This window comes from Lipotes vexillifer, unplaced genomic scaffold (genome assembly GCF_000442215.2).
Source record: "Lipotes vexillifer unplaced genomic scaffold, Lipotes_vexillifer_v1.1 scaffold242, whole genome shotgun sequence".
Taxonomy (NCBI): Eukaryota; Metazoa; Chordata; class Mammalia; order Artiodactyla; family Lipotidae; genus Lipotes; species Lipotes vexillifer.
Genome location: NW_006771376.1, coordinates 793436 through 818126, shown reverse-complemented (window position 1 = coordinate 818126; position 24691 = coordinate 793436). Strand labels below are relative to the sequence as shown.

At 56.5% G+C, this 24691-nt stretch overlaps 1 protein-coding gene across 4 annotated transcripts in view; it reads left to right on the top strand.

The window, feature by feature from the left end:
- Positions 1-22014, top strand: part of STRA6 (signaling receptor and transporter of retinol STRA6) — a 29851-nt gene extending 7837 nt beyond the window's left edge. For 3 of the 4 annotated variants that reach the window (XM_007446667.1, XM_007446668.1, XM_007446669.1), the window contains 17 exons: positions 4187-4253; positions 4557-4642; positions 6173-6312; positions 6907-6930; positions 7114-7280; positions 8629-8751; positions 10976-11043; positions 11210-11286; positions 11559-11620; positions 13178-13340; positions 16990-17065; positions 18102-18235; positions 19370-19487; positions 19577-19678; positions 20549-20712; positions 20982-21131; positions 21764-22014. In XM_007446667.1, coding sequence (XP_007446729.1) covers positions 4187-4253; positions 4557-4642; positions 6173-6312; positions 6907-6930; positions 7114-7280; positions 8629-8751; positions 10976-11043; positions 11210-11286; positions 11559-11620; positions 13178-13340; positions 16990-17065; positions 18102-18235; positions 19370-19487; positions 19577-19678; positions 20549-20712; positions 20982-21131; positions 21764-21933 — 1891 coding nt within the window. In that variant the 3' untranslated portion in view covers positions 21934-22014. The remainder of the gene's footprint in view (positions 1-4186; positions 4254-4556; positions 4643-6172; positions 6313-6906; positions 6931-7113; positions 7281-8628; positions 8752-10975; positions 11044-11209; positions 11287-11558; positions 11621-13177; positions 13341-16989; positions 17066-18101; positions 18236-19369; positions 19488-19576; positions 19679-20548; positions 20713-20981; positions 21132-21763) is intronic. The other variant, XM_007446666.1, reaches the window with a different exon arrangement.
- The last annotated feature ends 2677 nt before the right edge of the window (positions 22015-24691 follow it).

The window sequence follows — 24691 nt, the reverse complement described above, 5'->3', positions numbered from 1 at the left end:
GGAGTGCTCGGGCAGCCCAGGGGAGGGAGGCGGCTTCAGCCCAGCCCAGTGTGGCCTGAGGACTCGGCCCACAGCCGCCTCTGCCTAGATCCCTTCTATCTTTGTTTAGTCTGGGTACCCTGGCGGAGGAGCTGGGCCTCCTTATGCCCCCATGCTGCCAAGGACACCTTGCCTGCATGGGCCCCAGAGCCCAGTTCTCCCCTTGTTGTCCCTGGCCCCGGCCCCATCCCCTACCTCCCTTCTCTGTCTGAAGGTTTGGGGAACTAGAAAGGTGAGGCTGGGGGTTGCCGAGCCAGATGTGTGCACATCTGTTCTCCATCAGCAGCCAAAACCGGAGAAGGGAAAAATGCTCACGTGCCTCCCCAGGGGCCAGGGCTGTGGCCTGGCCAGGCTGGGGTCACCCGGCAGGGATGGAGGCCCCACCCAGGCCTGGGGGAAGGAGATGTTTGGAGGACTCGGGGTTCTGACCACCTGGAAGGCAGCCCTGCTGTCAGCAAAAGGGTGCCCTCTTCCCCTTCCCTGGCTGACCTCGAAAGCCCAGGGCTCCCCAGGTTCCTGCTGTGTATGTGTGAGGTGGGAGAAACAGCAGAATGCAGGGGGGCCCGGGAGCCCCAAGAGGACACAGAATCTGACCTGAGTTAAGGCCCTAATTTGAAGCTGTGTCCTTAGCCACTTCAGGGCCCAGGCATTGGCTGGGCCCAGGTGGCTGCAGCCAGCTCTGTGGCTCAGGTATTTAGATATGGCCTTAGAGTAAAGTTGGGTGCACGGCAGGGACTAGGTGATGAGCAGTACCACCCCTAAGGTGGGTGTCATCTAGAATTTGTAGCTCCCTTCTTCCACTGCAGGTAAGAATGAAGAGCTTTGTTTGAATCTACTTACTTGGCCAAACCAAGTCGAACTTCCTGCCACAGGTGGGAGTGGGAAGCTGGGATCCCAGGGGAATGCCAAGGAGGCAAACTTGGACTCACTTCTCCCTGTGTGAGTCAGACACCCCGGCGAGGTGGTGCACCAAAGCTTTGAGGAGCTCTGGACAGTGGTCCCCCTGTGCCTCAGCGCGCCCCAGCAGGCTGGAGTCAAGGTTGTGGGCACTGGTGACAGTGTCTGGGATGGACTCAATCTCCTGGTCACATTTATCCAAGTGCCCCCTTGGTGCCAGGACCTGGTTGGAGAGGTTGGGGGCTGGGGTGAGTCTGATGGCGATGGGATGCACACTGTCTGGGGTCTTCTGTGGACATAGGATTGATGTATATAAGCCGAGCTGGCTCTTTCCTACCCCCAGAGGCTCCTCTGGTCAGGTTATGGGCCCTACTTGCCATGTGCTCGTGTGTCATCCACTCTTATCATCAATACCAAGCTTCCCAGCCAGAGCCTGGGGATACAAATACATCTGTGGCAGCTGTCCAGGATGTCAGTCACCTCCCCACCACTTCAAAGGGCTGCCTGGAAGGCGGAATTGGGAGGCTTCCTTCATGGCCTGCCCTCCCACCATGAGAGGTCAATGCCAGGGTGATCTGCAGGCTCTTCTGCTGTGGGAGCAGGGAGAGGGTCAGGCAGCAGGGCTCCAGGCCCCCCGGGGACCACAGGCCCACAGACCCCCGCCCCAGACAGTCAGCCTTTCCCTCTCACCCACAGAGACGTGTTCTGCCCTCCCCTCTGGATGGGGCCCTTTGCAACCTCTCACTCAGAGCCAAACTTCTAGAAACAGCTGCCTTGCTTCTTCTCTGTCTCAGTGTCCTCACCACACTGCAGTCTGGTCTCTGTCCCTGAGTGCCCGTCACCACCTCTGAATTGCCCAAGACCAAGCCTCAGCTTCCTTGGGTTGCATTTGACTCTGTCCTCACTCTTCGTCTTGGAATAAGGCCCGGAACCCTACAGTCATCCCAGAAACTCCCCTTCTCTCTGCTCCACTACATTAAGGCATGTAAAGTTTTCCACCTAAATACCTCTGAGATACTGCCTGACGTTCCTGCTCCCCCGTGACTATTTATGCTGAACCATTTGAAAATGCTGATATGCAACTGTTTTTGATGGAAAGAAATGGCAGCTTCATATGGTTCAACTTAACATCTTCCTCCACGTACTCCTTGCCTCTCACATCCTGGTCACACGTGGCTGTTGAAGTCAGACCTCCTCAGTTCGAATTCTGGCTCTGGTGCTTTACTAGCTGTGTGATTTGGGCAAGATACCTAGCCTCTCTGAGCCTTGTTCTCCTTATCTACGCAAGGGGGATACTAATAGCACCCACCTCTTAGGTAATTAACTGAGTTAATACATAGAAAGTGCCTGGCACTTACTCAATGCTTAGTAAATACTTGTTGTTGTTGTTATTCAAATCTAGCCGCAGAAGTCTCCTAAAATCCAGAACACTGTCCTGCTCAAACGCCCTCAGTGGCTCCCTGGTGCCTCCCATGCCTGCTATTACCGGCTCTCAGCCTGCCTTCTGCGCTGAAATCAAGCTGAAAACCTTGCCTGGCCCCAGCCACACTGTCTACTGCCTGTCACTCCACTTTCTTAGGCTCTTTCCCCTACATGGAGCCCCCTTGCCCCTCATTTGCCTGAAGAGATGCCACCATCTTTCAAACTCAAATACCACCCCCTCTGAGGCCTTGCCCCAAATTTCTCTCCCTGTTCTGCATCCTTTAGCATCTCAAGGATGCTCAGGGATCAAGCTCCCACCCTCCCTGACATAGCGTTCTCTGTGTCTGTGCCATCCTGCCTGTCCCACAGCACAAAACATGGGTCCACGAGCTGTCGGCCAAACATTTGCTCAGCCAAATTCCTGTCGCTCAGACCTCAAACATTTGAGGGTCCATGAGCCTCAGCCAAACTGAGCTAAGTAAAGGGTAGATGGGGGGCCCGGGTGGTACAGAAAGGGCCAGAGATGCCCCCAGACAGGGCCCTGGAAGGGGTCCGTGGAGGTGAGGGTGGCTCCTGGTCTGGGATGAGTGAGAAATAGTCAGGCTGCTCCAGGGACAGTTTACGGAGCCCCTGCCCTGGCTGGGCCTGGTGGGGGGCGCAGGATTGAGTAGGACTTTGTCAGGTGACGGGATGCAGGCTGAGATGGCCTGGAGTGGTGGTTCTGAACTCTTGGGGCTGGTGAGGGGCCCTGCCTCACCCAAACCCCACCCCACATACTCGAGTAAAATGCCTCAGAGCTGCAAGTGGGGAGTGTGAGGCCTGAGCTCAGACAGCAGGAAGCTGATCCCCTACATGGCACCAACTCTACTGCTTTGGAAAGAGGCTGGCTCTGCCCTGGCCAAGAAATTGCACACAACGGACTTCCACCCCAAGGACAAGCCCATGTGACCGGCTCTTTCCTGCTTCTCACTCTCTGGGATTTCCGAGCTCAGCATGTTCCAGCACAGAGTACTCAGGCTCACCCTTGGGATCCCTCTTTTCCACACAGCAGGAAGGAGCCCAGCTGGGTGGGTGAGCCCCGCCTGCGGCAGGGAGGGCGCAGCTGCAGGGCTTCCTCTGATGCCTCACCCACCAGAACTTGGTGGCCTTGACCACACTGGTTACCTCCTTCTGGCGCTCCCAGGCTCCAGCTGGGCAAAGCCAGAGGTCTACCCCTCCCCCAGGAACCCAGTCCTATCAGCTCTCCCAGGTTCACATCCAGCCCTGAGCTCAGGGCTCCTACCTGATACCTTTCTTTGCCACGTGACTCAGCCCTTAATAAGACAGGTAAAGAAGAGATGTAAATCCTGGAAGACCAAGGTAGATCATTCCAGTCAGAGACACAGACCAAACTTGGATTCCAGTGAGTGAAGGACAAATCATAGGACCAATTGCTGATTGCCGGACCCAGGCAGTACGCTCAGCCACAGTTTTGAGGAGAGATCTGAGGGCTGGAGCAGTCAGGGAAGCTTCCTGGAGGAGGGAGGAATGAAGTGGGCCTTGATGGATAAAAAGGCCAAGCTGGCCCATTCTGTTTCTCCCATGTCTTCCCCTGGGAGCCCCCTGTCCCCTTCAGCCCCGTAACCTCAGAGCTGGGCATGGGACCGGCACACTGCAGGGTCATGAGAGGCCCAGAATGGCCCTGAGAAGGTGAACTGTCTAGGAGAGATCAGAGGGTCAAGGGAGGTGGTGGGTGGAGCCCCAGTATAGACAGCCTGGAACCCCAGACTGGGCTGCACACCTGGGGTTTCCCTACCTCGGCCTGACCCAGCCTTCACTCACTCTGCAGGCTGGTGCCCTCCTGCCACCCCAGCGTGCCACCCGGCCTCTACCACGCCTGCCTGGTCGTGCTGTCGGTGAGTCCCAACTGGCTTGCCACCTACTGCCAGCCTGAACAGGGGGATGTGTGTTCTTTGCTGGCGCTGGTGAAGGGAGACTCGGGGAGCCCAAATATGGGAGTGGGTACCGGGAGTTCTCCCAGGGTGGGGACCCAAATCAGGATGCAGACCAACCTTTCAAACTTCTGTCACCTCCTAGCCAGTCCCCAGTTGCTGCAGGAGTGTGCACTGCCGGGTAGGGGGTCCTGGGATTGAGTGCTCTGACTCAGCCCCTCAGGGAAGGCCTGGGCGCCCGAGCCCTCCTCTGTGCTCTCCTTTCAGATCCTCGTGTTGCTGCTGCTGGCCATGCTGGTGAAGCGCCGCCAGCTCTGGCCCCACTGTGGGCACGGCAGGCCTGGGCTCCCCAGGTTGGTGCCTTGGCCTGGGCACCCCCGCTCAGGGGGCCCAGCTGACGGGGCCACTCTGGGAGGGTGGTGGCTTGTTAGGTACCTAGAAGCCAACTCTGGCCTCTGGGACACCCCAAACTCTCTCAGTCTGGGGGCTCTCCCCATCCCCACCCAGATCTCCAGGTTTAGTTGGGATCCCCTGGGGGAAGGGGAGGGACCCACTCAGGTGCACCCACTCCTGTTCCAGACCCCAGGGAGACCGAGCCCAAGAGGACCCAGCTCTAGGCACCCTCTAGGACCCTCAGGCAGCCCATGGTCTCCACAGGCCATGATCACTCCACGCCATCTTTTTTTTTTTTTTTTTTAATATTTTGGCTGCGTTGGGTCTTCGTTGCTGTGCACGGGCTTTCTCTAGTTGCGGCCAGCGGGGCCTACTCTTCATTGCGGAGCCCGGGCTTCTCGTTGCGGTGGCGTCTCTTGCTGCGGAGCATGGGCTCTAGGCACACGGGCTTCAGTAGTTGTGGCGCGTGGGCTTAGTTGCTCGGCGGCATGTGGGATCTTCCTGGACCAGGGTTCGAACCCGTGTCCCCTGCATTGGCAGGCGGATTCTTAACCACTGTGCCACCAGGGAAGCCCCACTCCATGCCATCTTGACCCTCATTTCCCTGAGGGTGTTACCTGGACCCTGATGCTTCAAGGCAGATTTATGAGGGATTGCCCTCCAGTCCCTCTGGCTGAAATTTTCTCCCCATCTCCTTCAGCCCTGCAACCCCAGAGTCTGGGACGGGGATGACCCTGAGGAGACAGGACCGGGCAGCCTTGTGTGGGAGAGACCAAAGGCCTGAGGGGAGGTGGTAGGTGGAGCCCCAGTGTAGACAGCCTTGCACCCCAGGCCTGGGCTGCACGCTGAGGTGGGGCCTGCCATGTTGGTTTTGTGAGGAACTAGCCTGGGGTTTCTGCCACACTGGCTGGCCCAGGAAAGAGCGTGCCCTGCCTGGGGGAGGGCCTGGGGGAGACCGAAGCAGGATGGAGCCCTCAGGGCATGAAGGCAAGCTGGAGCACAGAAGCAGACGGTCTGAGTGGCTTGCCCTGAGCCCAGAGGGGTGATGCCTGGGACAGCCATGCCCTCTGTCTGCCCCCTGCCCCAGGGCCACTCCCAGGCCAGGGTGGTGGCTGTTGCATAAGGATGTTGTGACTCTCCAGCTCTCTGAAGGCCAGCCAGCCCAGACAGACCGATTAGCGTGGAGGCTGTTTCCTGAAGCTTCCAGAGTGGGCGGAGGGAGCAGTGCTCAGGCTTGTTCCTTCTGTGTCTGCCTGTTGCAGGGGGTGGGGCAGGGGATGTTCCTGAGTCACTTTGCCACAGGGCCCAGATCTGGTTACATAGGAGGCACTACACAGACATCTGTGGAATGAATACACAAAGGGACCTCAGTTTCCCCATCTGGAAAGTGGAACTGACTCCACCTCCCCGGTTTATGGAACTCGGTGTGTGGTAATGGGCGTGCAGGGCCTGAGCAACTCCCCCCTGTCCTGCCCCTGCCTCTGCACCAGCCCTGTGGATTTCTTGGCTGGGGACAGGCCCCGGACCGTGCCTGCCGCCATCTTCACGGTCCTCTTCAGCTCCCTGTGCTTGCTGCTCCCCACTGAGGACCCACTGCCTTTCCTGACTCTCGCCTTACCACCCGGCCAAGGTACCCAGCACAGCTGAGGCCCTGGGCTGGATTGATGGGAGGGGGCAGGTGGGAATCCAGAGCACTGGGGCTCCCCATTCCAGTTATGAGCCATAGACCAGAAGACGCTGTCCCATTACCCTCCCCAACTGTCCCACCACAGTGCCTGAAACCTCTATTGCTCTGTCCTGAGTCAATACTGCCCTCTCTGCTCTTGTGCAAATCCCACCCTGGGGAGGGAGCACAGGCTGAGTCCCCTAGACAGCCCAGTCCCGTGTGAGCATGAGGAAGGGTGGGGAGGGGTGCGAGGAGGGGTCCTGGAGACTTGAGCTGTGCTCAAGGAGGTGATGGTAGTAAAAAGGACAGCTGCCATCCAGAGGAGCCACCGCCCTGCAACATGACCTCCTTAGATGATCTGGTCCTCACAGCAACTCCACAAAATGCAGATATTCGCCCCATTTTACAGTGGCAGATGCTGAGGGTCAGAGAAGGGAATAGTAATAAAATAGTAGCCTAATTTATTGAGTACTAACTCAGGCACTGGGCTAAAGCACTGTACACATACCTCCTCATTTTATCTTTGCTAATGTACTATATATTATTTCCATTTTACAGACGGGGAAACTGAGACTCCAAGAGGTAACTTGCCCAAGATCACAGAGCTGATACTAGTCAGAGCCTGGATTTGCATGCACGGCTCTTGCCCACGGAATCAGCTGAGGGGCTGGGAAAATGGAGACAGGAGAGAAGCTTGGGTGGGTTGGACCCAGGCCCCACATCTGCCCCTCCATCCTGTGTCTCTCTGCCTGTCTTGCCTTCCAGGACCGTGGAAGATACTGGCTCTGCTCTATTACCCGGCCCTCTACTATCCCCTGGCCGTCTGTGCTACGGTCAGGCATGGAGCCGCACACCTGCTCGGCAGCGTGCTGTCCTGGGCTCATCTGGGGGTCCAGGTCTGGCAAAGGGCAGAGTGTCCGGTGTCACCCAAGGTAACCGCTGACTTACGACGGCCTGGGGCGGCGGGGCGTGGAGAAGCTGCTTAAACCCGTGTGGCTCCTTTCCTCTCTGTCCTGCTTCCCTGTTGCACAGGATTCCACGCCTTTACACACATGCTGATTCCAAGCTCTGCCCCTCTGTGGGAGAGGCTGGGGACCAAGCAGCTGGGCCTGCCCTCAGGAGCTTCCAGTCTGGGAGGGGGAAGGAGGGGGGAAGGGGCAGAGAAGGAGGGAGAGGAAGCCTGAAATCCCCCCATTATTGATCTCCCAGACTTCCCTTGGCCAGACTGGAGTGGGAGTGAAGAGAGCTGGAGGACGCAAGTGCTGAGCTGGGGGATGGTCTCAGAGGGCTAAAAAGAGAATTCCAGAACCTCAGAACCTGGTTCACTGGAGTTGGCTGGGGTGTGAAGCTGACCAGTCCAGAGCCCAAAGGGTGGGGGTGTGGCCTACAGAGTCAGACAACCCAGGTTTGAATCCAGCTTTATCCCTTCCTTCCTTTGTTCATTCCACAAACATATCTGAGCATATACTCTGCACCAGGGACATTTCCAGGCACTGGAATACAGCTGTGAACAAGACAGATGAAGTCCCTGACATCCCAAGAGCTGCCATTCCAGAAGGGGACACACAGTCAAACAAACAAATATACGAAATGATGCCAGGTGGTGCTAGGTGTTTTGAGGACACCTCATACATTTCTGAGACTCAGGTCCCCCCCCCACTGCCCTGCCCCCATAAATGAAGTTGATGACACGAATCCCTCAGGGTAGAGTTGAAGATTAGGTGGTTTCCGTGAGAGCAGGGACTTTGTTGGTCTTTTTCACCAGCCAGGACCTGGCACATACTAAGCTCTCAATAAAAACAGATTGAATTAACAAATAGATGAATGCACATTCAACCCTAGGAGGGCCTCAAGCCCAGGAGGCAGAGGACGAACTTCTCAGATGCCCAGGTTGCAAACTGTAATAGAAGAAATCAGGCCTGTGTCAAAGCACCAGGAACGTAGGGACCTAGAAGGTGGATGTCCCCCGTCGCCCCATCCCAGCCCCCTGGGGTGGGTAGGAGGGGATTACAAAACATACTCCCTTTGGCTCCTGTAAGGGACCTGGGAGTCCAGGGGCCTGCGAGAGGTGCAAGCACCTCTGCAGGGCCTGAGAAAGGGAAGTAGAAGTTGGTGCCAAGTGGCCCTGGCTGGCGGGTAGTGAAAGAACCAGAAGCCTTCCCATGCGCCCTAGACCACTCTCAGGGCCCCCGTGAGCTGGGAAGGGAAATGAACCCTGGTCTTCGGTTGGGGGAAGGAGGCAGAAGGTAGGTGTGTCTAGGCGTTGGTCTGTCCATCCAGATCTACAGGTACTACTCTCTGTTGGCCTCCCTGCCTCTCCTTCTGGGCCTCGGATTCCTGAGCCTTTGGTACCCGGTGCAGCTGGTGAAAAGCTTCAGTCATGGGGCAGCAGCGGGTTCCAAGGTAAAGGGGCAGGGCTGGGGTGGGCTTGTACTCAGCACCCAAGACACCCTGGACTTGCCCATATCTATTGTTCCCTTACATGTGGTCATGCCTGGTGTGGAGCCTAGAACATAACAGGTGCTCAGAAAATGTTTGCTGAGTCGCAGAGGGACTGGTTGGTCCTCCCTCCCCAGGCAAAGGCCAGGCCAGGCCCTCGGCTGGCACCCAGGATGCCCGGGGTGCCAAACTTCGCACAGTGGGGACTCAACAAAGGAGAAGTGGGCCAGAAGACAGGGAAGTCATAGCTCTGTTTCTGAAACACTGAGGATCCTGCTGGAGAAATGAGACAGGCCAGGAGCCTTGCGCCTAGTAGGAGCTCTGCAGATGCTGACATGATTCAGGAAGCACCCAGGGCAGAACTGCATTATGAATCAGCCCTAGGTTGGATAATATTAGATAAAGGGGAGCGCTCGGAGAACTAAGGCAGGCTGAGGGGGCTTCCTGGAGGAGATAGACATAGCATGGACTAAAGGACAGTGAGGACTGGAGTGGGGAGAGAATAAGGAGAAAGCATTACAGGCATAGGAAAGAGCCTGAGTGAAGGGGCAGAGATGGGTTGCATCTGTTTCCTTCATGCATGACTTGCAGCACCGGACAGGTCTTAGCACATAACGACACTCAGCAAATATTTCTGAAGTTTTGGGTAAGTGGGTAGGTGGGTGTGTGGGTGAATATATCATGGCAAGAGAGAATTCTTACAAGATATGGCAATCTTATTTGAGATTAGGTAGACATTCTAAGCACCTGCCCTGTGCCAGGCCCTAGGCTGGGTTTATGGACTTAGCCGAGTGACTTGTGTCAGACTTCCAGGACTCCCAGTGTGCTGGGGGAGATGGATGCAGCAACATATATTTACAGTGCACTGTGAGAAGTGCAAGCAGGGCTCATCCAGCTGACCTGGGAGCATGGGTGGAGGCGGGGCCCGGTGCTCTTCCTGGCGAGAGCGGAAGAGGGAGACTGCTCTGCAGAGGCCCTTGAGAAAGGTTAAAGACACAGATACAAAAGGCTGATTGCTCTGCAGATGTGGAGGGTGAAGGGAAGGCTTGAAGGGTGGCATCTAGGACAGACAGCCAGTGGGTGCTGGCGCCAGTTGCTGACATACAAAACGCTGGATGAGAGCAGGTGTGCGGGGGACGATGTGTAGCTGTAGGTGTGTGGCGCTGAGGGGTCTGGCGGGCAGCTGGGCTGTGGGCCTGGAGCTCAGGAGAGGGGCTAGGACTGAAGCCAGAGAAGGAGTGAGGTCCCCATGGAGGGATGAAGAGAGAGGGGAGAAGAGGTGGGTGGGCTCAGCATCTCTGGGGCGACCCTGGGTCCCCCACAGGCCCACCTGACTCCGGGTTTCACTCTCACCGGGTAGCAGTAGGGTCCTCAGTACTTGTCACTACTGCCCTCCAGATGCTCAGAAGAGGGGAGCAGCTCCCCAGGATACACAGCACCTCGTCCAGGCCCTTCCCTTCTCTTCCAGGGATCTTCTCGGCCTGTCCCTCCATTGCATGCCTTTCCTCTTGGGAAGTCTTAGGAGAACTAAAATCCTCTTTGGCCCTTGGTCAAAGAGTTTTAAGCCTCAAAGGACACAGTCAAGCTTTGAGCTGACCCACACCTGCCCTGGATCCCAGGGTTGCCATGGCAACAGGTGACAGTGGCCTATATTTTCCTAATCGTCAGGGGCCAGGGGCTCACTGCATCTTACTGTGGGCCTCTGCCACTTGGCAGGGAGTTTAAGGCCTGGAATGTGGCTTAGACAAATCAGGTCACCCTTGTGATCTCCCTGGAGTAGGAGAGGGCTGGGGGGATCTGACCTGAAATGGCCCTATCCTGTGTCCCGGTCAGGGATGTGCTCGTGGGACATAAGTTCCCTTTTTGCTTCAGTCTTAGCTACTAGAGGCCAGAGGGCCAGGAGGAAAGCAGTGATGTGATGTGACTGAGTAAAGCTGGAGAGAGTTGGAGATAGACCTTAGGAAGAACTTCCCTGCATTAAGAGTTCTTAGATAGGAGACTGATTAGTCTTTTATTTACGGAGGAGGAAAGGGCAGCTTTGGGGGGCATGGACCTCGTCCCCACGGGATGGCCCTTCTCTGTACTCCACCACAGCCAAGAGGTTTGTACGCGCACCTGCCCTGAGCCAGGGCCCCAGGGATGGCTCGAGACAGGTCCCATCTGCTTGTCCATTTGTCTGTCGCCACAGGGGCTGCAGAACAGCTACTCTGAAGAATATCTGAGGACCCTCCTTTGCCAGAAGAAGCTGAAAAGCAGGTGAGGTCCTAGGGCCAGGGGACAGGTCTGGGCAGGCAGGCTTGTTTGGGAGGCTGGCACTGGGCAGCATGGTGGGGCAGAGATGAGGAATGAACCAAACCCTGGGGCCCAGGCTCAGGGCAGGGGCTTCTCCTGAGAGCTCCCTCCTGTCTGGGTCTTTCTGCAGCTCCCACACGTCCAAGCAGGGCTTCCCGTCCCGGGCCTGGACCTACTTCAGACACTATGTCTACACTCCACAGCGAGGTATGGCGTGGGGAGCTGAGGTCAAGAGTGACAGGTGACCTCACCCCTCTTTTGCGTAGAACAGCTGCAGTAGAAGGTCTGCTCCTTTCCCCAAAACTCTTGTCATCAGGAAGAACAACCCCAGCTTGGGATAAGGGGAAGCCCCTGGCCTGGCCTTGGTGGTCCAGGGTCCTGTGAGCCCTGGCCCTTTTCCTAGGCCTCTTGGGAGGGATGGGGCTCCCGGGGCTGGATGGTGCTGGGGTTCACCACACCCCTCCTTTTGGGGACTGCAGGATTCCGACTCCCCCTGAAGCTGGTGCTTTCAGTCACCCTGACAGGGACGGCCATCTACCAGGTATGTCCTGCCTCTGTAGTGCCATTTGCCTCTGGACCCCTGCTCCCAACCCCCAAGCCTGAGATGGCTCAGGCCCTCAGCTCAGCTCTCCAAAAGTCCCGCCCCAAATCCTGTCCAGCTGCTGCTGGCCTACCCAGAAGAGAGGGGATGGTAACTCTTGTTGGGCTCACATGGGGTCAGAGCACGAGTTTTGGAGTCACATAAATGTGGATTTAAATCCTAGCTCCTTTATTTACCTCCTGAGTGACCTTGGGCAAGTTACTCAACATCCCTGAAACAATTAGCTTAGCTGTGAAATGGAGGAAATAGATTAATTCCTTTTAGTTGGGAAGATTTAGTGAGATAGTATGTGTTTGATAAATCCCCCCCACCCCTACTCCCCCCTCAGAAAAAAAAAAAACAAAAAATCAAAAACCCTGGAAGGTAGGTATGATTTTTCTCCATTTTACAGATGGAGGAAATTGAGGCTGAGAGATGATCTTGACTTGGCCAAGTTCCTACAGTTAATATCTCAGGGTAGCCAAAATTTGAATCCAGGCCTGTCCAGCTTCAGTGCCTGTGCTCATTTATAGGACATTTTGCTTTGTCCAACATGGAAAAATTGGAAATTTTATATTCTAAAGTTTTAGATGGATAGATGATTGATAGGCAGTCAGAGATATACACATCTACTTGTGCTGCTTGAAAGCATATCTGGGGCCTATGAGGCTAAAGTCGTATCTGTTTGTAATGTGCTGATTAGAGGCACGAGGATGCTGCTCTAAGGGACAGATAAGAACACTGTGAAGGGTGATGGGCATGTGGATGCAGCCCGTGTGCCGTCAGAGTTTCTTCCCTGAAGTCTCAGAACACACTTTTCCTGGGATGGGAGTGTCTGGTGTGAGCACAGCCAGGCCCTGCCGCCCTGATTTGGGGGTTCTTCCAGGTGGCCCTGCTGCTACTGGTGGGCGTGGTACCCACCATCCAGAAGGTGAGGGCAGGGATCACCAAAACCCCCCCCCCCACTACTCCCCCCTCAGAAAAAAAAAAAAACAAAAAATCAAAAACCCTGGAAGGTAGGTATGATTTTTCTCCATTTTACAGATGGAGGAAATTGAGGCTGAGAGATGATCTTGACTTGGCCAAGTTCCTACAGTTAATATCTCAGGGTAGCCAAAATTTGAATCCAGGCCTGTCCAGCTTCAGTGCCTGTGCTCATTTATAGGACATTTTGCTTTGTCCAACATGGAAAAATTGGAAATTTTATATTCTAAAGTTTTAGATGGATAGATGATTGATAGGCAGTCAGAGATATACACATCTACTTGTGCTGCTTGAAAGCATATCTGGGGCCTATGAGGCTAAAGTCGTATCTGTTTGTAATGTGCTGATTAGAGGCACGAGGATGCTGCTCTAAGGGACAGATAAGAACACTGTGAAGGGTGATGGGCATGTGGATGCAGCCCGTGTGCCGTCAGAGTTTCTTCCCTGAAGTCTCAGAACACACTTTTCCTGGGATGGGAGTGTCTGGTGTGAGCACAGCCAGGCCCTGCCGCCCTGATTTGGGGGTTCTTCCAGGTGGCCCTGCTGCTACTGGTGGGCGTGGTACCCACCATCCAGAAGGTGAGGGCAGGGATCACCACGGACGTCTCCTACCTGCTGGCTGGCTTTGGGATCGTGCTCTCAGAGGACAGGCAGGAGGTGGTGGAGCTGGTAAAGCACTACCTGTGGGCTCTGGAAGGTGAGGCCTCTCGGGAGCCCCTGAGGGCCGGCAGTGGGGACCTCAGCTGGGATACCTGAGCCCTGTCCCAGGTGCTGCGGACATGCGGGGTGTCCTTGGGCACGTCCCTTCCCCTTTCTGCATCTCGGCTGCTTCATCTCCAAATTGGGGTGGTTGGAGCTTCCAGTTCCAAGTCTCTGAGACCTGAAGGTCACCTCAGCGGGCCCCTGTTAGCTTGTGTGGTGTCTCCCACCCCCACCCCTAGTGACTTTACCCAGTTCTGCAGGCGTGGAGATGGGGGAGGGTGTGGTATGTGTGAGCTGAGGGGACAGCCCCGGGCCTTTGCTGCGGGTGGGGAAGGGGAAAAGGAGGCAGTGAAGTGGGACAGTGTGCCAGAATTCTGAGCTAATCCTCATGGCAGGTGGGTGGGGTCAGGCAGGGCGGATGCTTTCTCTTCCCCAATCCCTGTCCTCCAGGCACTTCCTTTCTTCTTCCTTCCCTTGACAATGAGCTCCTGGGCCCGGGAACTATACTAGTCTCCCCTTCTGTGGTCTGATGCCTCCTTATCCCTTAGCCCTGCTTCCCGCCTACGCCACCTCCACAGCCCTGCGGAGGAGACTGAGGAGTATCCTCACTTGACACACGGGGAAGGAATCACCTGAGGTTGTACAGCCAGGCACACGGGAGCCAAGAGGAGAACACAGTCTCCTGATGCCCAGGCTGGGGCTCTCCATCACCTTGAGACAAAGCCTGGTGGTCAGGTGTCATGGGGCCTGCACCCTCTGCTGGCTTGGGAGTGCCTGGCAAAGGCACAGGCAAAGGCACCCTGGCTCTTGAGGAGTGACATGTGATGGTCAGAGTCTAGGCTGCCAGTATGGCAGGTGGAGGTGTGATTGCTCTGCAGCTCTTTCTTACCATTACCATCAGGGAGGGAGTAGGAGTGGGGAGGGGTGTGTGCAGTGACTGCTTCCTTCCCTGACCACCACTCCCACCACTTTCCTGAGTGCGTCTGCTCCCTGGAACTGTGGCCAAAGCCCACAAGATAGACAGGTGACAAGTTCTGGATGGGCTGAAGATGACATCTCCAGGGAGATTTTCCAAGTTGGCTGCAATCTGGGCCACAGGCAGGAGCAGACATGGCCCACATCAGTCCACATCCAAGCTCACACCTTGCTCACAGCAGCCCTGTTAGGTCAGCATCATTGATCTCATCTCACAGAGCAGGAAATCAAAAGGCAGAGGGAGGAAGTGACATGTCCAGGACAATGGATTTGGTTTCTACCCAACACACCTGACACTTCTAATCGCATGTTGCAGTTTCCAAGCCCAAATGCTCCCACTTTGGATCTCCTTGGATGCAGGGGTCAAACAGATCAGTGTTTAACCTTCTAGTCCACAGACAAGGAAAACTGAGGCCCAAGAGGATTAGAGATATGCCCCAAGCACTCAGCAAGCCAGGGATGGAACTGAGATTAGATCTGAGCTTGGGCACCCTTTGGTCTGTTCTTAGCCTGAGAAGCGAATGTCTTCTGAGCTTCGAGAGCCTGTTTTAGGGCTGCCCACCTAGCACCTGGACTATAAGCCTGGCATCATTCACAGAAAGCTCACACTCTGAGTCAGGCAGACTAGATTAGAATTCCTGCTCCATCACTTACCAGTTGTGTGACCCGGGCAAGCCACTTTACTCCTTTGGACCTCCATCTTCCTACCTGCAAAATGGGTGCTGAAGCTCTAAAGGCAATCTTGTCCTAGAGGTGCTTGATTGAGTAGGGGAGACAGACTGATCCACGGAATCAGTGCCCAGAAGGGGGCAGGTGCAGAGTCCCAGAGGAGGCAAAGTGCAGGAAGATTTTATGGGTACCAGGATTAGGAGGGACCCAAGTTTGGACACATTTGAGATAGAGAGGAACAAGAGGTAGACAAATGGAGACCAAAGGCCACGCTGGGGCCAAGGGGGCTGCCTAACCCTTCACCCCAATTAACCTATTCACTCACCTGGGCAGGCTCAGCAGGCAGGCTCCTCACCTCCTGGCAGAAACAGTCCAGAATGTACCTTCGCTGGCACCGTGTTGGCTCCAGGAGGGCAGATGGAGCAGGGCAGAGCTGCGCGTGTCCAGGGCTTTCTTCTAGCCTTACCTTTCAGAAAAGTGACCCCTTCTGCCCCCGGAGGAGTGAGCCAGGGACGGGCAGATCGGCCCCGGGTTTCTGTAGCGGTCATCCTCAATACTGGCTGTGCCTGAGAGTCACCTGGTAACTTGTAAGAAATCCCAAGGCTCAAGCCAGACTTCAGAAACCTTGAGGGTGGGGCCCAGCCTCTGTGATTGGACAAGCCCTCCCCACGATTCTGATGCCAGCCCGAGTTTGACAACCACTGTGGCAGGAGCTCTACACGTGTGGGTTGGCTGATTGATTTCAATCAGTTGCTGTTTGAAATAGATCATTAAGACTCTGTCTTTGGAAAAAACAAAAAACAAAAAACAAAAAAAAACCCAGTTCAGTGGTTCTTAACCCTGACCACACATCGGAATTACTGGGGTTGCTTTCCCAAAAGCTACGGCCTGGGTCCTATGCCCAGAAATTCTGATTTAATTGGTCTGGGGTACAGCCTGGGCCATGGGAATTTGAACAACTCCAGGTGATGCTAATATGCTGTCAGTGCTGAGACCCACATCTCCAGAACCTGTGGCTACAAGGACCTAGTGCTTACCTTTCCCGTGTGTGTTTGCTCCCCTCCTGAGTCTCTGATGGGAGCCAGGAACACTTCCCTTGGCTGACCAATGAGATCTGAGTGCAGACACCCTGGGCTCATTCTGGGTCTGCTTGGAAATGATTGCACCACTTGCTCTGTCACTTCCTAGCAGTGTGGCTGGCGGGTCAGGCCCTCTCTCTGAGTCTCAGCTTCTTTGTTGGCCCCATGTCTCCCTGTGCCTCTCCTGTGGGGTTGCTATGAGGGTGTTGAGTAAGACTAAATGTGGATATGGGGTGGAAGGGTTGTAGCCCTGCATCCCTGCTATGCTAAATGCCAGGCTTGTTCACAACACCATGCATTCTCCCCCAGCTGCTGGTGATACAGGGAACTCATGATCTGTGCAAATGGACAGGGTGGGTGGCGACCCGGGGAGGAGATGGGTAGCAGTGGTCACTTCCCTCATTCTGATGGACTCAGGCCACACTGACGGGCGCTCACATCTTAACAAAGGCCACTGACGCAGGCCCTGATGGGGTTTTGTGGCTCACAACATGCTGGGAGATGGGCAGCCCAGCAGTGTGCCCGGCATGGGCAAGCTGAGGCTGGGAGATGAAATGACCCCCTGAAGGCCACACAGCCAGGAAGCCATGGAGCTGAAGGCAGATGCCACGTTGGACGGAGTCTCTCACTGGGGGTCACACAGCAATGGAAGCAGCAAGACCAGGATGACGGCCAGGTCTGCAGCCTCAGAGCCGGCCTCGCTCTGTCTTGGCCACCAGATGTCACCTGGCAGCATTGGTCAACCAAGGTCATCGACTTATACTGGATCTGAGAACAGGGGATGTGACAAGAGGCCTCCGCTCAGAGTGGGGCGTGGGGCAGGGATAACTTCCACCCAGGTACCATCCTGGTAGCAGTTCGGGGTCTCCCAGGAGACCCCCAGGCCCTGACCTCCCACTTTGCTCCCTTTCCACCTTCCAGTTTGCTACATCTCGGCCTTGGTTCTGTCTTGCTTACTCACCTTCCTCATGCTGACCCGCTCGCTGGTGACACACAGGTGAGTGATAGGCTCTGACTCCCCCCGGTGCAGATGTGGGGAAGGGGTCAGAGCCCATGGGCCTGCAGGACCCCTGACCCAGGAGGCCTGTGGGGAAAAGCTTGGGGCTGGAGGGAGGGAGAGTCCCTGCGGGACCAGGCTGTTACTGAGCCCAGCTGCCCAGCTGCCCTGTGGTGGGTGGAGAAGGTGGGGCATCCCTGTCCGGTTGGAGAAACATCTGCGACTGATGTACGGCTGACGAAGGGCTGGCATGGGGCCACCTGGGAAAGCTGGCATGCTACCTGGGAATGGAGATGCGGGAGGAAGGGTGCCACAGGCGGGAGGAACTGTGTGGGCAAGAACAAGTGTGAAGTGTGGGTGAGGAGTGGACTGGCTGGCGCTGGGGCACCAGAGAGATTATTGTGGGACATGGAATGCCAAGCCGCCTACCTTGCCCTTTCACGGTGAATGGTAAGGAGCACTGAGGAAATGTGGGCAGAGAGGGAGAGACGCTTCTAGCTGGGAGTAGAGTGGGTGGGGAGGGGAGGGCCAGGGACTTGGCAGGGAGCTGGTCCGTATGCTGTACATTTATCAGGCCTCAGGGTTCCTGCCCCAGGATCTTTTCTCACAGGGTTGGCTCTACTTAGGCTGGCATATCAAGGCCCTCAAGCCTCTGCCTGCCTGGAACCTTGCCTCCTGCCCTGATGGCCGAGCTGCAAATCACTTTCCATCCCTACTGTTGTGTCCCACGTTCCTGACTTGGCTCAGGTTGAGCCTTCTGCCTGAATTTGTCTCCCTTGATCCCTGCCCCGCCCCCCACCAGCTTAGTCTGATTCATCCCTTAAGACGCAACTCAGACATCACCTCCTCTGGGAAGCCCTCCCTGATCTCCCAGGCTGGGTTAGTAGCTCCCCTGGGCTCCCACAGCTCTGGGCTTCCCTGCCCATGGCTGTGGGTTGTACTTAGACTGGGAGTTCAGCCAGAGGCTGGCCCAGAGCAGGAAATTAGGGAGCGTGTGTGCTCCCTGAGATCGCTGGCTTCCTCACTCCCACCCCAGGGCCAACCTGCGAGCTCTGCACCGCGGGGCCGCCCTGGACCTGGGCCCCCGGCCCCCGAGCCCTCGCCCCTCCCGCCAGGCCATATTTTGTTGGATGAGCTTCACCGCCTACCAGACTGCTTTTACCTGCCTTGGTGAGCGCCCCCTTGCCCACTCCACCTGACCTCGGCAGGCCCCACTGGCCCGAGTGGGGGAGGGGAGGGTGCTCAGCAGGTCTTGGCTGCCTCTGGGGGTCTGCCTGTGCTGGAGCTGGCTCTGGGGCTAAAAGCAAGAGGAGGGACCCACCTTGCCTTCCCTGCCCTCAGGGAGTCCACACAGGTGGGGTGGGGGCGTAGGTGCAGGAGCCCTTGGTAAAAGGATACCCGTCACATGAGGATGGCTCTTGGGTGCCACCAGGGGTTTACACAGAAGGTGACCCAGGGCTGGAAAGTTCGAGGAGGCATATCCCTGCTTTTGTAAGGGAGGGCAATATCATGATGGGCTGTCTCAGGAGGGCATCCCTGTCACTCGGAGTATTCAAACATGGTTATGTGGCCATGGTTGGGGGCTGCAAGGAGGGCCCTGCTCTGAGAGAACTGGACTAGATTAACTTCAAAGACCCCTCCAAGCTCCGAGTTTCTGATTCTCCCCTTGGGCACTGCAGTAAATAAAGTTCTTGCAAATGTGAGGGGGCTGGGGCCATTGTTGCCGAGGCAAGGGCCTGATTTCTCCCTCTGCTGCTGGTTCCTTCAGTTCTCACCTTGCTGGCGGAGGTGGGAAAAGATGATAAAGGGGTAGACGAATCACTAGAACTAAAAGTCATAATTCCTCGTATAGGTAAACTTTATGCCTCTGAAACCCTTTTGTACATATCCCATGTAAACAATTAGCCAGCTGTTTCAACAGGCAACTTTCAGGTACCTACCATGTGCCAGACTTTGGCCAGTAGGAATGCAAACATTCATTTCAAATACTGTCTTGTCCTCAAGGACTCAGGAGCACCTGGGGGAAAATAACATTTGCAAAGCACTCTGTGGTTTTCAAAGAGTTGCCGCAGATACTGTCTCATTGGATCCTCACCACAGCCCTCCTGGGTAGGGGCTGCTTATCCCCTTTTTACAGAGGAAGAAACCAAGGCTCAGAGAGGTAAAATAACTTGCTCAAGGTGGCACAGCTAAGCAGCAGCAGAGCAGGTATCTGAAACCAGGTCCGCCCAGTTCCAAAGCCCGGGGCTCCCGGGAGCGGCAAGGGTGGGCTGATGCCTTTCCCTGTTCTCCCCATGCTGGCAGGGCTCCTGGTGCAGCAGATCCTCTTCGTCCTGGGGACCTTGGCCCTTGCCTTCCTGGTGTTCATGCCCGTGCTCCACGGCAGGAACCTTCTGCTCCTCCGATCCCTGAAGTCCTCGTGGTGAGTGAGGCAAGGGGCCGAGGGCTCTGGGACCGCTTCCCCGAGGACCACTGATAGTGACACCCGCCCCATCCCCTCACCCCCCACAGGCCCTTCTGGCTGACCCTGGCCCTGGCTGTGACCCTGCAGAACATGGCAGCCCACTGGGTCTTCCTAGACACTCACCATGGACGCCCAGAGCTGACCAACCGGTGAGGTTGCTCCTGGGCTTGCGCCTCCCTTAGGCCCTCAGCTGCTTCTTTGGTGTCTTTCTCCTTGTGCCCTTCTCCCTCGTCTACCATCTTTCCCCTTTCTCTAATGGGGAGCCCAGTGAGCAGTAAAGAGAGCTTGCCTTGGGCTTCCCTGGTGGCGCAGTGGTTGAGAGTCCGCCTGCCGATGCAGGGGACGCGGGTTCGTGCCCCGGTCCGGGAAGATCCCACGTGCCGCGGAGCGGCTGGGCCCGTGAGCCATGGCCGCTGAGCCTGCGCGTCCGGAGCCTGTGCTCCGCAACGGGAGAGGCCACAACAGTGAGAGGCCCGCGTACCGCAAAACAAAACAAAACAAAAAAGATCTTGCCTTAAACGGGGTCAGTGACCCAGCTTAGTCCAAAATACCTCTTTGTTTACCTGTCACAGGGCCAGAAATACCCCCATGAGCCTTTCCTGTTTGGGGGATCAATACTGCTCTCCCCTTTGCAGGAAGGAGGTTAACAGAAATATTATTTCTGTGCCAGGCTGTGGGAGGACCTAGGCCCCAGGAGAGACTTAGAGTCGGTGGACAAGGGACCCAGAGGAGGGAGGTGGGGACACCAGGGTCATAGAAAGATCCAGGTGGACCTGGACTTAAACCCCACTGACTAGCCAGACAGCCTTAGCGAAGTCATCCAGTCTCTCTGGGCCTCTGTCTCCCAGATGGGTGGGATGAGTGAGCTGGGTTGAGAGAGCAGACCCAGCCCAGAAGATGGGTACACAGAGGTGTAACCAACCAATACACGGCAGTTGTGGTCATCTAGGTCTGACATTGACCCTGAGGAAGGGACTCTGTGTGAGGACCTGCCTCAGCTCTCTTCTCCCTGACCCCAGGCGAGCACTCTATGCAGCCACCTTCCTTCTCTTCCCCATCAATGTGCTGCTGGGTGCCATGATGGCCACCTGGCGAGTGCTCCTGTCTGCCCTCTACAATGCTGTCCACCTTGGCCAGATGGACCTCAGCCTGCTGCCACCTAGAGCCGCCACTTTCGACCCCGGTAAGGTTACTGGGCAGGAGCTGGGGGCAGGGGATGCTCAGGCTGCCCAAGCAGTGCGGGAGGGTCTGCTGTGACCTGGTCTCTACAGAGGATGTCTGTAACCCCAAGCTGTGGGTATGTGTAGGGGGCCATGTGCAGTGCACGTGCAACACGCTCAGGTGCCCACGAGCTCGCATGCAGGGTGTGCAGGGCACTCCCTGTGTCTGTGTTAGGTGCCGGCTGGGCCCCCCCGCCCCCCGCACTAGCACTGCCATTCTCCACCCACCCAGGCTACCACACATACTGCAACTTCTTGAAGATGGAGGCCAGCCAGTCACATCCAGCCTTGGCTGCCTTCTGTGGCCTGCTCCTGCGGACTCGGAGGCCCCAGCCCCGCACGGTCCCCCGGGATGGCCTCAGACTGGGGGAGGAAGAGGAAGGTGAGCCTTTCCACTGGGAATGGGGGGAATTGAGCCCACCCGGCTTCTCCCAGGAAGGAGGCACGCCCCCTCTCCAGCAACGCAAGGGAGAGAGGGCTAGGAAAATGCCCACTTCCTCTCTGGGCTGCCTGTGGGAGAGAAGAAATGAGAATTCTCCTGGTCCGTCTCAGGGTAATTTTCCCCATAATACTAACATACACACACTTTCTGTCACGTGTGTGCACACACACTCACTCCTCACGTGGAGAATGAGACAGCTGTCTCAGAGCTAAGGGGCTCTGTCACCCCTACCACCCCAGGCCACCCCCTGCCTCTCCTAAGCAGTACGTCCTCCCCAGCCCTGCTGCCTGGGAAGTGTGTAGTAGGGAGGGAGACCCTTGTCCCAGCCCTGCCTCCAGTCCCCTCCACAGAGCTCATCCTTTCCCTCTTCTGCTGGCCACCCAGAGGATGACACCCCGAGCCTTAAGAAACACGCTTCTGCACCGCACACTCTCCTGGCTTCCCACCCTGTGAACGGGCACCTGGAGCCCCAGTCTCGGCCTCCCTCACCCTACATACACAGCGGGTTTTCGGACTCTGCTCAGGTCTTGGTGCTGGGGGTGTTGAGTGACTCACGGAAGGTCTCTTTTCAGGGATGCAGCTGCTGCAGACCAAGGACCGGGTGGCCAAGGGAGCGGGGCCCCGGGTAGGCCGAGGCAGGGCCTGCTGGGGTCTGGCATACACGCTGCTGCACAACCCAGCCCTGCAGGCCTTCCGGAAGACAGCCCTATCGGATGCCCGGGCCAATGGTGCCCAGCCTTGAAGGTGGGGAAGGCCACCCCGCCGTGTCCTTGCCTGTGCTGGAGCACTTCCCATCCTCCCAGCCCACTCCCTCCCCAGCTCTGCCAGCGTCATCACTCCAGCCATGGCAGCCTCTCTGCTTGGCACCAGCTCTGTCAGCAGGTCCCGGGGGTTCAGGGCCAGCCGGGGGTTGCTTTGCTCGGGTGGAAGTCTGTCAGCATTGTGAACCTCAAGCCTTGGGAAGGCTCTTGTCTGCCTCTTTGACCCTGGGAAGCCAGCTAGGGCTCTGGAGAAAGCAATCGGTGGTTTAGGCCCTCGGTCCAGGAGCCTCCCGACGCTGGCTCCGCTGCCAGCCTTCAGGCTTCACGGAAGCCTTCTCCTGATCGGGGCTGGTGATGCAGGCCGGGACAACCTAGGATTCCAGCTGGGCCCACTCAGCCTTGGAACACACCACCGTGACCAGACACAGTGCTTCCTCTCTCCTGCAGCTTTCCCCGCTCCTCCTGGGGGTCCCTGTGGCCTGCAAGGCAGCCCGGGAGGAAGCCATGGGCTCCTACCTGGCAGCAGTCACGGCTCAAACCAGGCCCCACACTGAGCTGGCCACAATTGAGAGCCTGATATTTTTGTAGCTGGTATGCCTTTAGATATTATGAAAGAGGTTAGTGTGTTCCCTGTAATAAACTTGTCCCTAAGAAACAGTCTTCCTGAAGGGGAGGGGTACGTGGGGAAAACCACCCGGCATCTCAGTCAATCAACACTGTGTTTATGGGGCTTGGGTGGGGTTGGGGTACTCTGGTCAATGCTGGGCTGGGCACTGGATGGGGGGCAGAATGGGAACCATGGCCACATCCCTTGGGGTGGTGGAGAGACTGGGGACCTATGGTGCCACCCCTGAGCCGTGTGAGCTTTGGCTTTGGAAGTAAGACTGATTCTGGGTCTTCGAGAATGAGCAGGATTTGGGGAGGAGGAGAGATGTCAAGAGATGGGGAGACAATATGAATAAAGGTATGGAGGTAGGAGGAGACTAGTACGCAGAGGGGAGGGCAGCTGAGGGGGTCCCTCCCCATGCTGGGGACTGAGGTGCAGGCATGTATGAGTGAGGGTTTGGGGGCCACTGTGGCGCTGGGGCTACCGAGGGTGGGGCAGATGCGGCCACGCCACACACCTGGATCAGTGGGGCCTCCAGAAATATGTGCACAATTACATCACATTCCTGCACTCAAACGACAGCCTCAAACTCACAGGAAGCCAGGCAGGGCCAGGGAGCGTCAACCCACCTTCAAGGATGCCCAGGAAGAGGACAAAGGGGGCAGGGTCTGATCCCACTGCAGCCCACTGAAAAATGTCTTCCTAGCCCTGTGTTAGTAGTGATTGACGGGGTCTCAGGAATGAGAAGGCAGACTGGGTCTCTGCCCTTAATATGGAAACAGAGTCATAATAAAGTGTAATCAGGCTGGGACATTGGACACTCAGGACTGTGTGAGCCAGAGGAGGGGGCCTAGTCCAATTTGGGCGGGGGGCGGTGAGGGAAAAGCATCCAGGAAGGCTTTCTGGAGAAGGTGGTACCTCAGCCGACTCTCAAAAGCTGACTTAGCCAAGTGAGGAACAGGAGAAGGGTGTCCAGACTGACGGAACAGTATAAGTAAACGTACAGAGGATGAGACATCGCGGACTGTTAAAGGAACAATTAATTAGCCATTCCAAGAGAGGTGGGGAGGGGTGACTTTGGAGAGCCAGTCAGAGGGGCCACGAACATCTGGCTGGGGAACTCGGGCTTCACCTTGAGGGCATGGGGGGCCATGGATGACTTTAAAAGAAGCGGGTAGCTAGTTCATTCAGAGCACAAATGTTCCCCAGCTGCCCCCGACTCAGGTCTTAGGCCCACATCCTACCCCAAGAAGCCAAGCCTGCTCAGCTGTGAATGGAGCCAGAGATATCAAGGGGTCCAAGCTGGGTTAGGATTATCAAGCCTTAGATAATCAGAGTCAGTGGGTCAGAGTCAATGAGTTACCATATCCTAGCCCATCCTTTGTTTTCTGAGGAAACTGAAGTCCAGAGATGGGCAGTGACTTATCCAAAGCGGCACAGCACAGGGGACTCGGCACCATCCTGCTGCTTTCCATCAGAGGTGCAGTCATCCTTGACATGTGCTCTGGTGACAGCAGCTCAGCAGGAGCTGCAAGCTGACCGGGGGGTATGGGGAGGTGCTATATGTGGAAGGAGGAGGAAGCAGGGCTGGCCAGCCTCCAAGGCTCACAACTGCTACCCCACGTTCCTTGGCCTCCCTGCCTCCACTTTGCTGGGCTCAGCAGTTCTGGGGGCTCTAGTCAGAGGCTTCAGAGCCTCTCTCATGGGGTCTTGTCCCTATGCATAGCACCATTTGATCAGGAAAGGGGCAGGGATAAAGGCAGTAGGGAGACGCATCTCTGACCCAGCACAGGTTCGACGGTGTCCAGGTTCTGACGCCATCCTAAGAGGCCCACAGGTTGCTGCCAGGCCCTCCACCCCTCAAGTCAGTTCCTGATCCCCCTGCTCTGTGGGGAAAAGACTTTCCTCCAGGAATACTATTTCCTCTTTCTGGAAATGTGGGAGGAGGTGCCATTCATTTCCTCTGGCTTCTCCTTCAAATATGTTCTCTTGTCCTCTCTTGTCTGGGTCTTTCTCTTTCCTTCTCACCCCGTCCTACACCCCCTCTCTCCTCCCTTCTCTCTCCCCTCCATCTTGCCTTGCCCGTCCCCGCTTTCCTCACTGTTCCCTAACATCTCTTCCCGGAGCAGGAA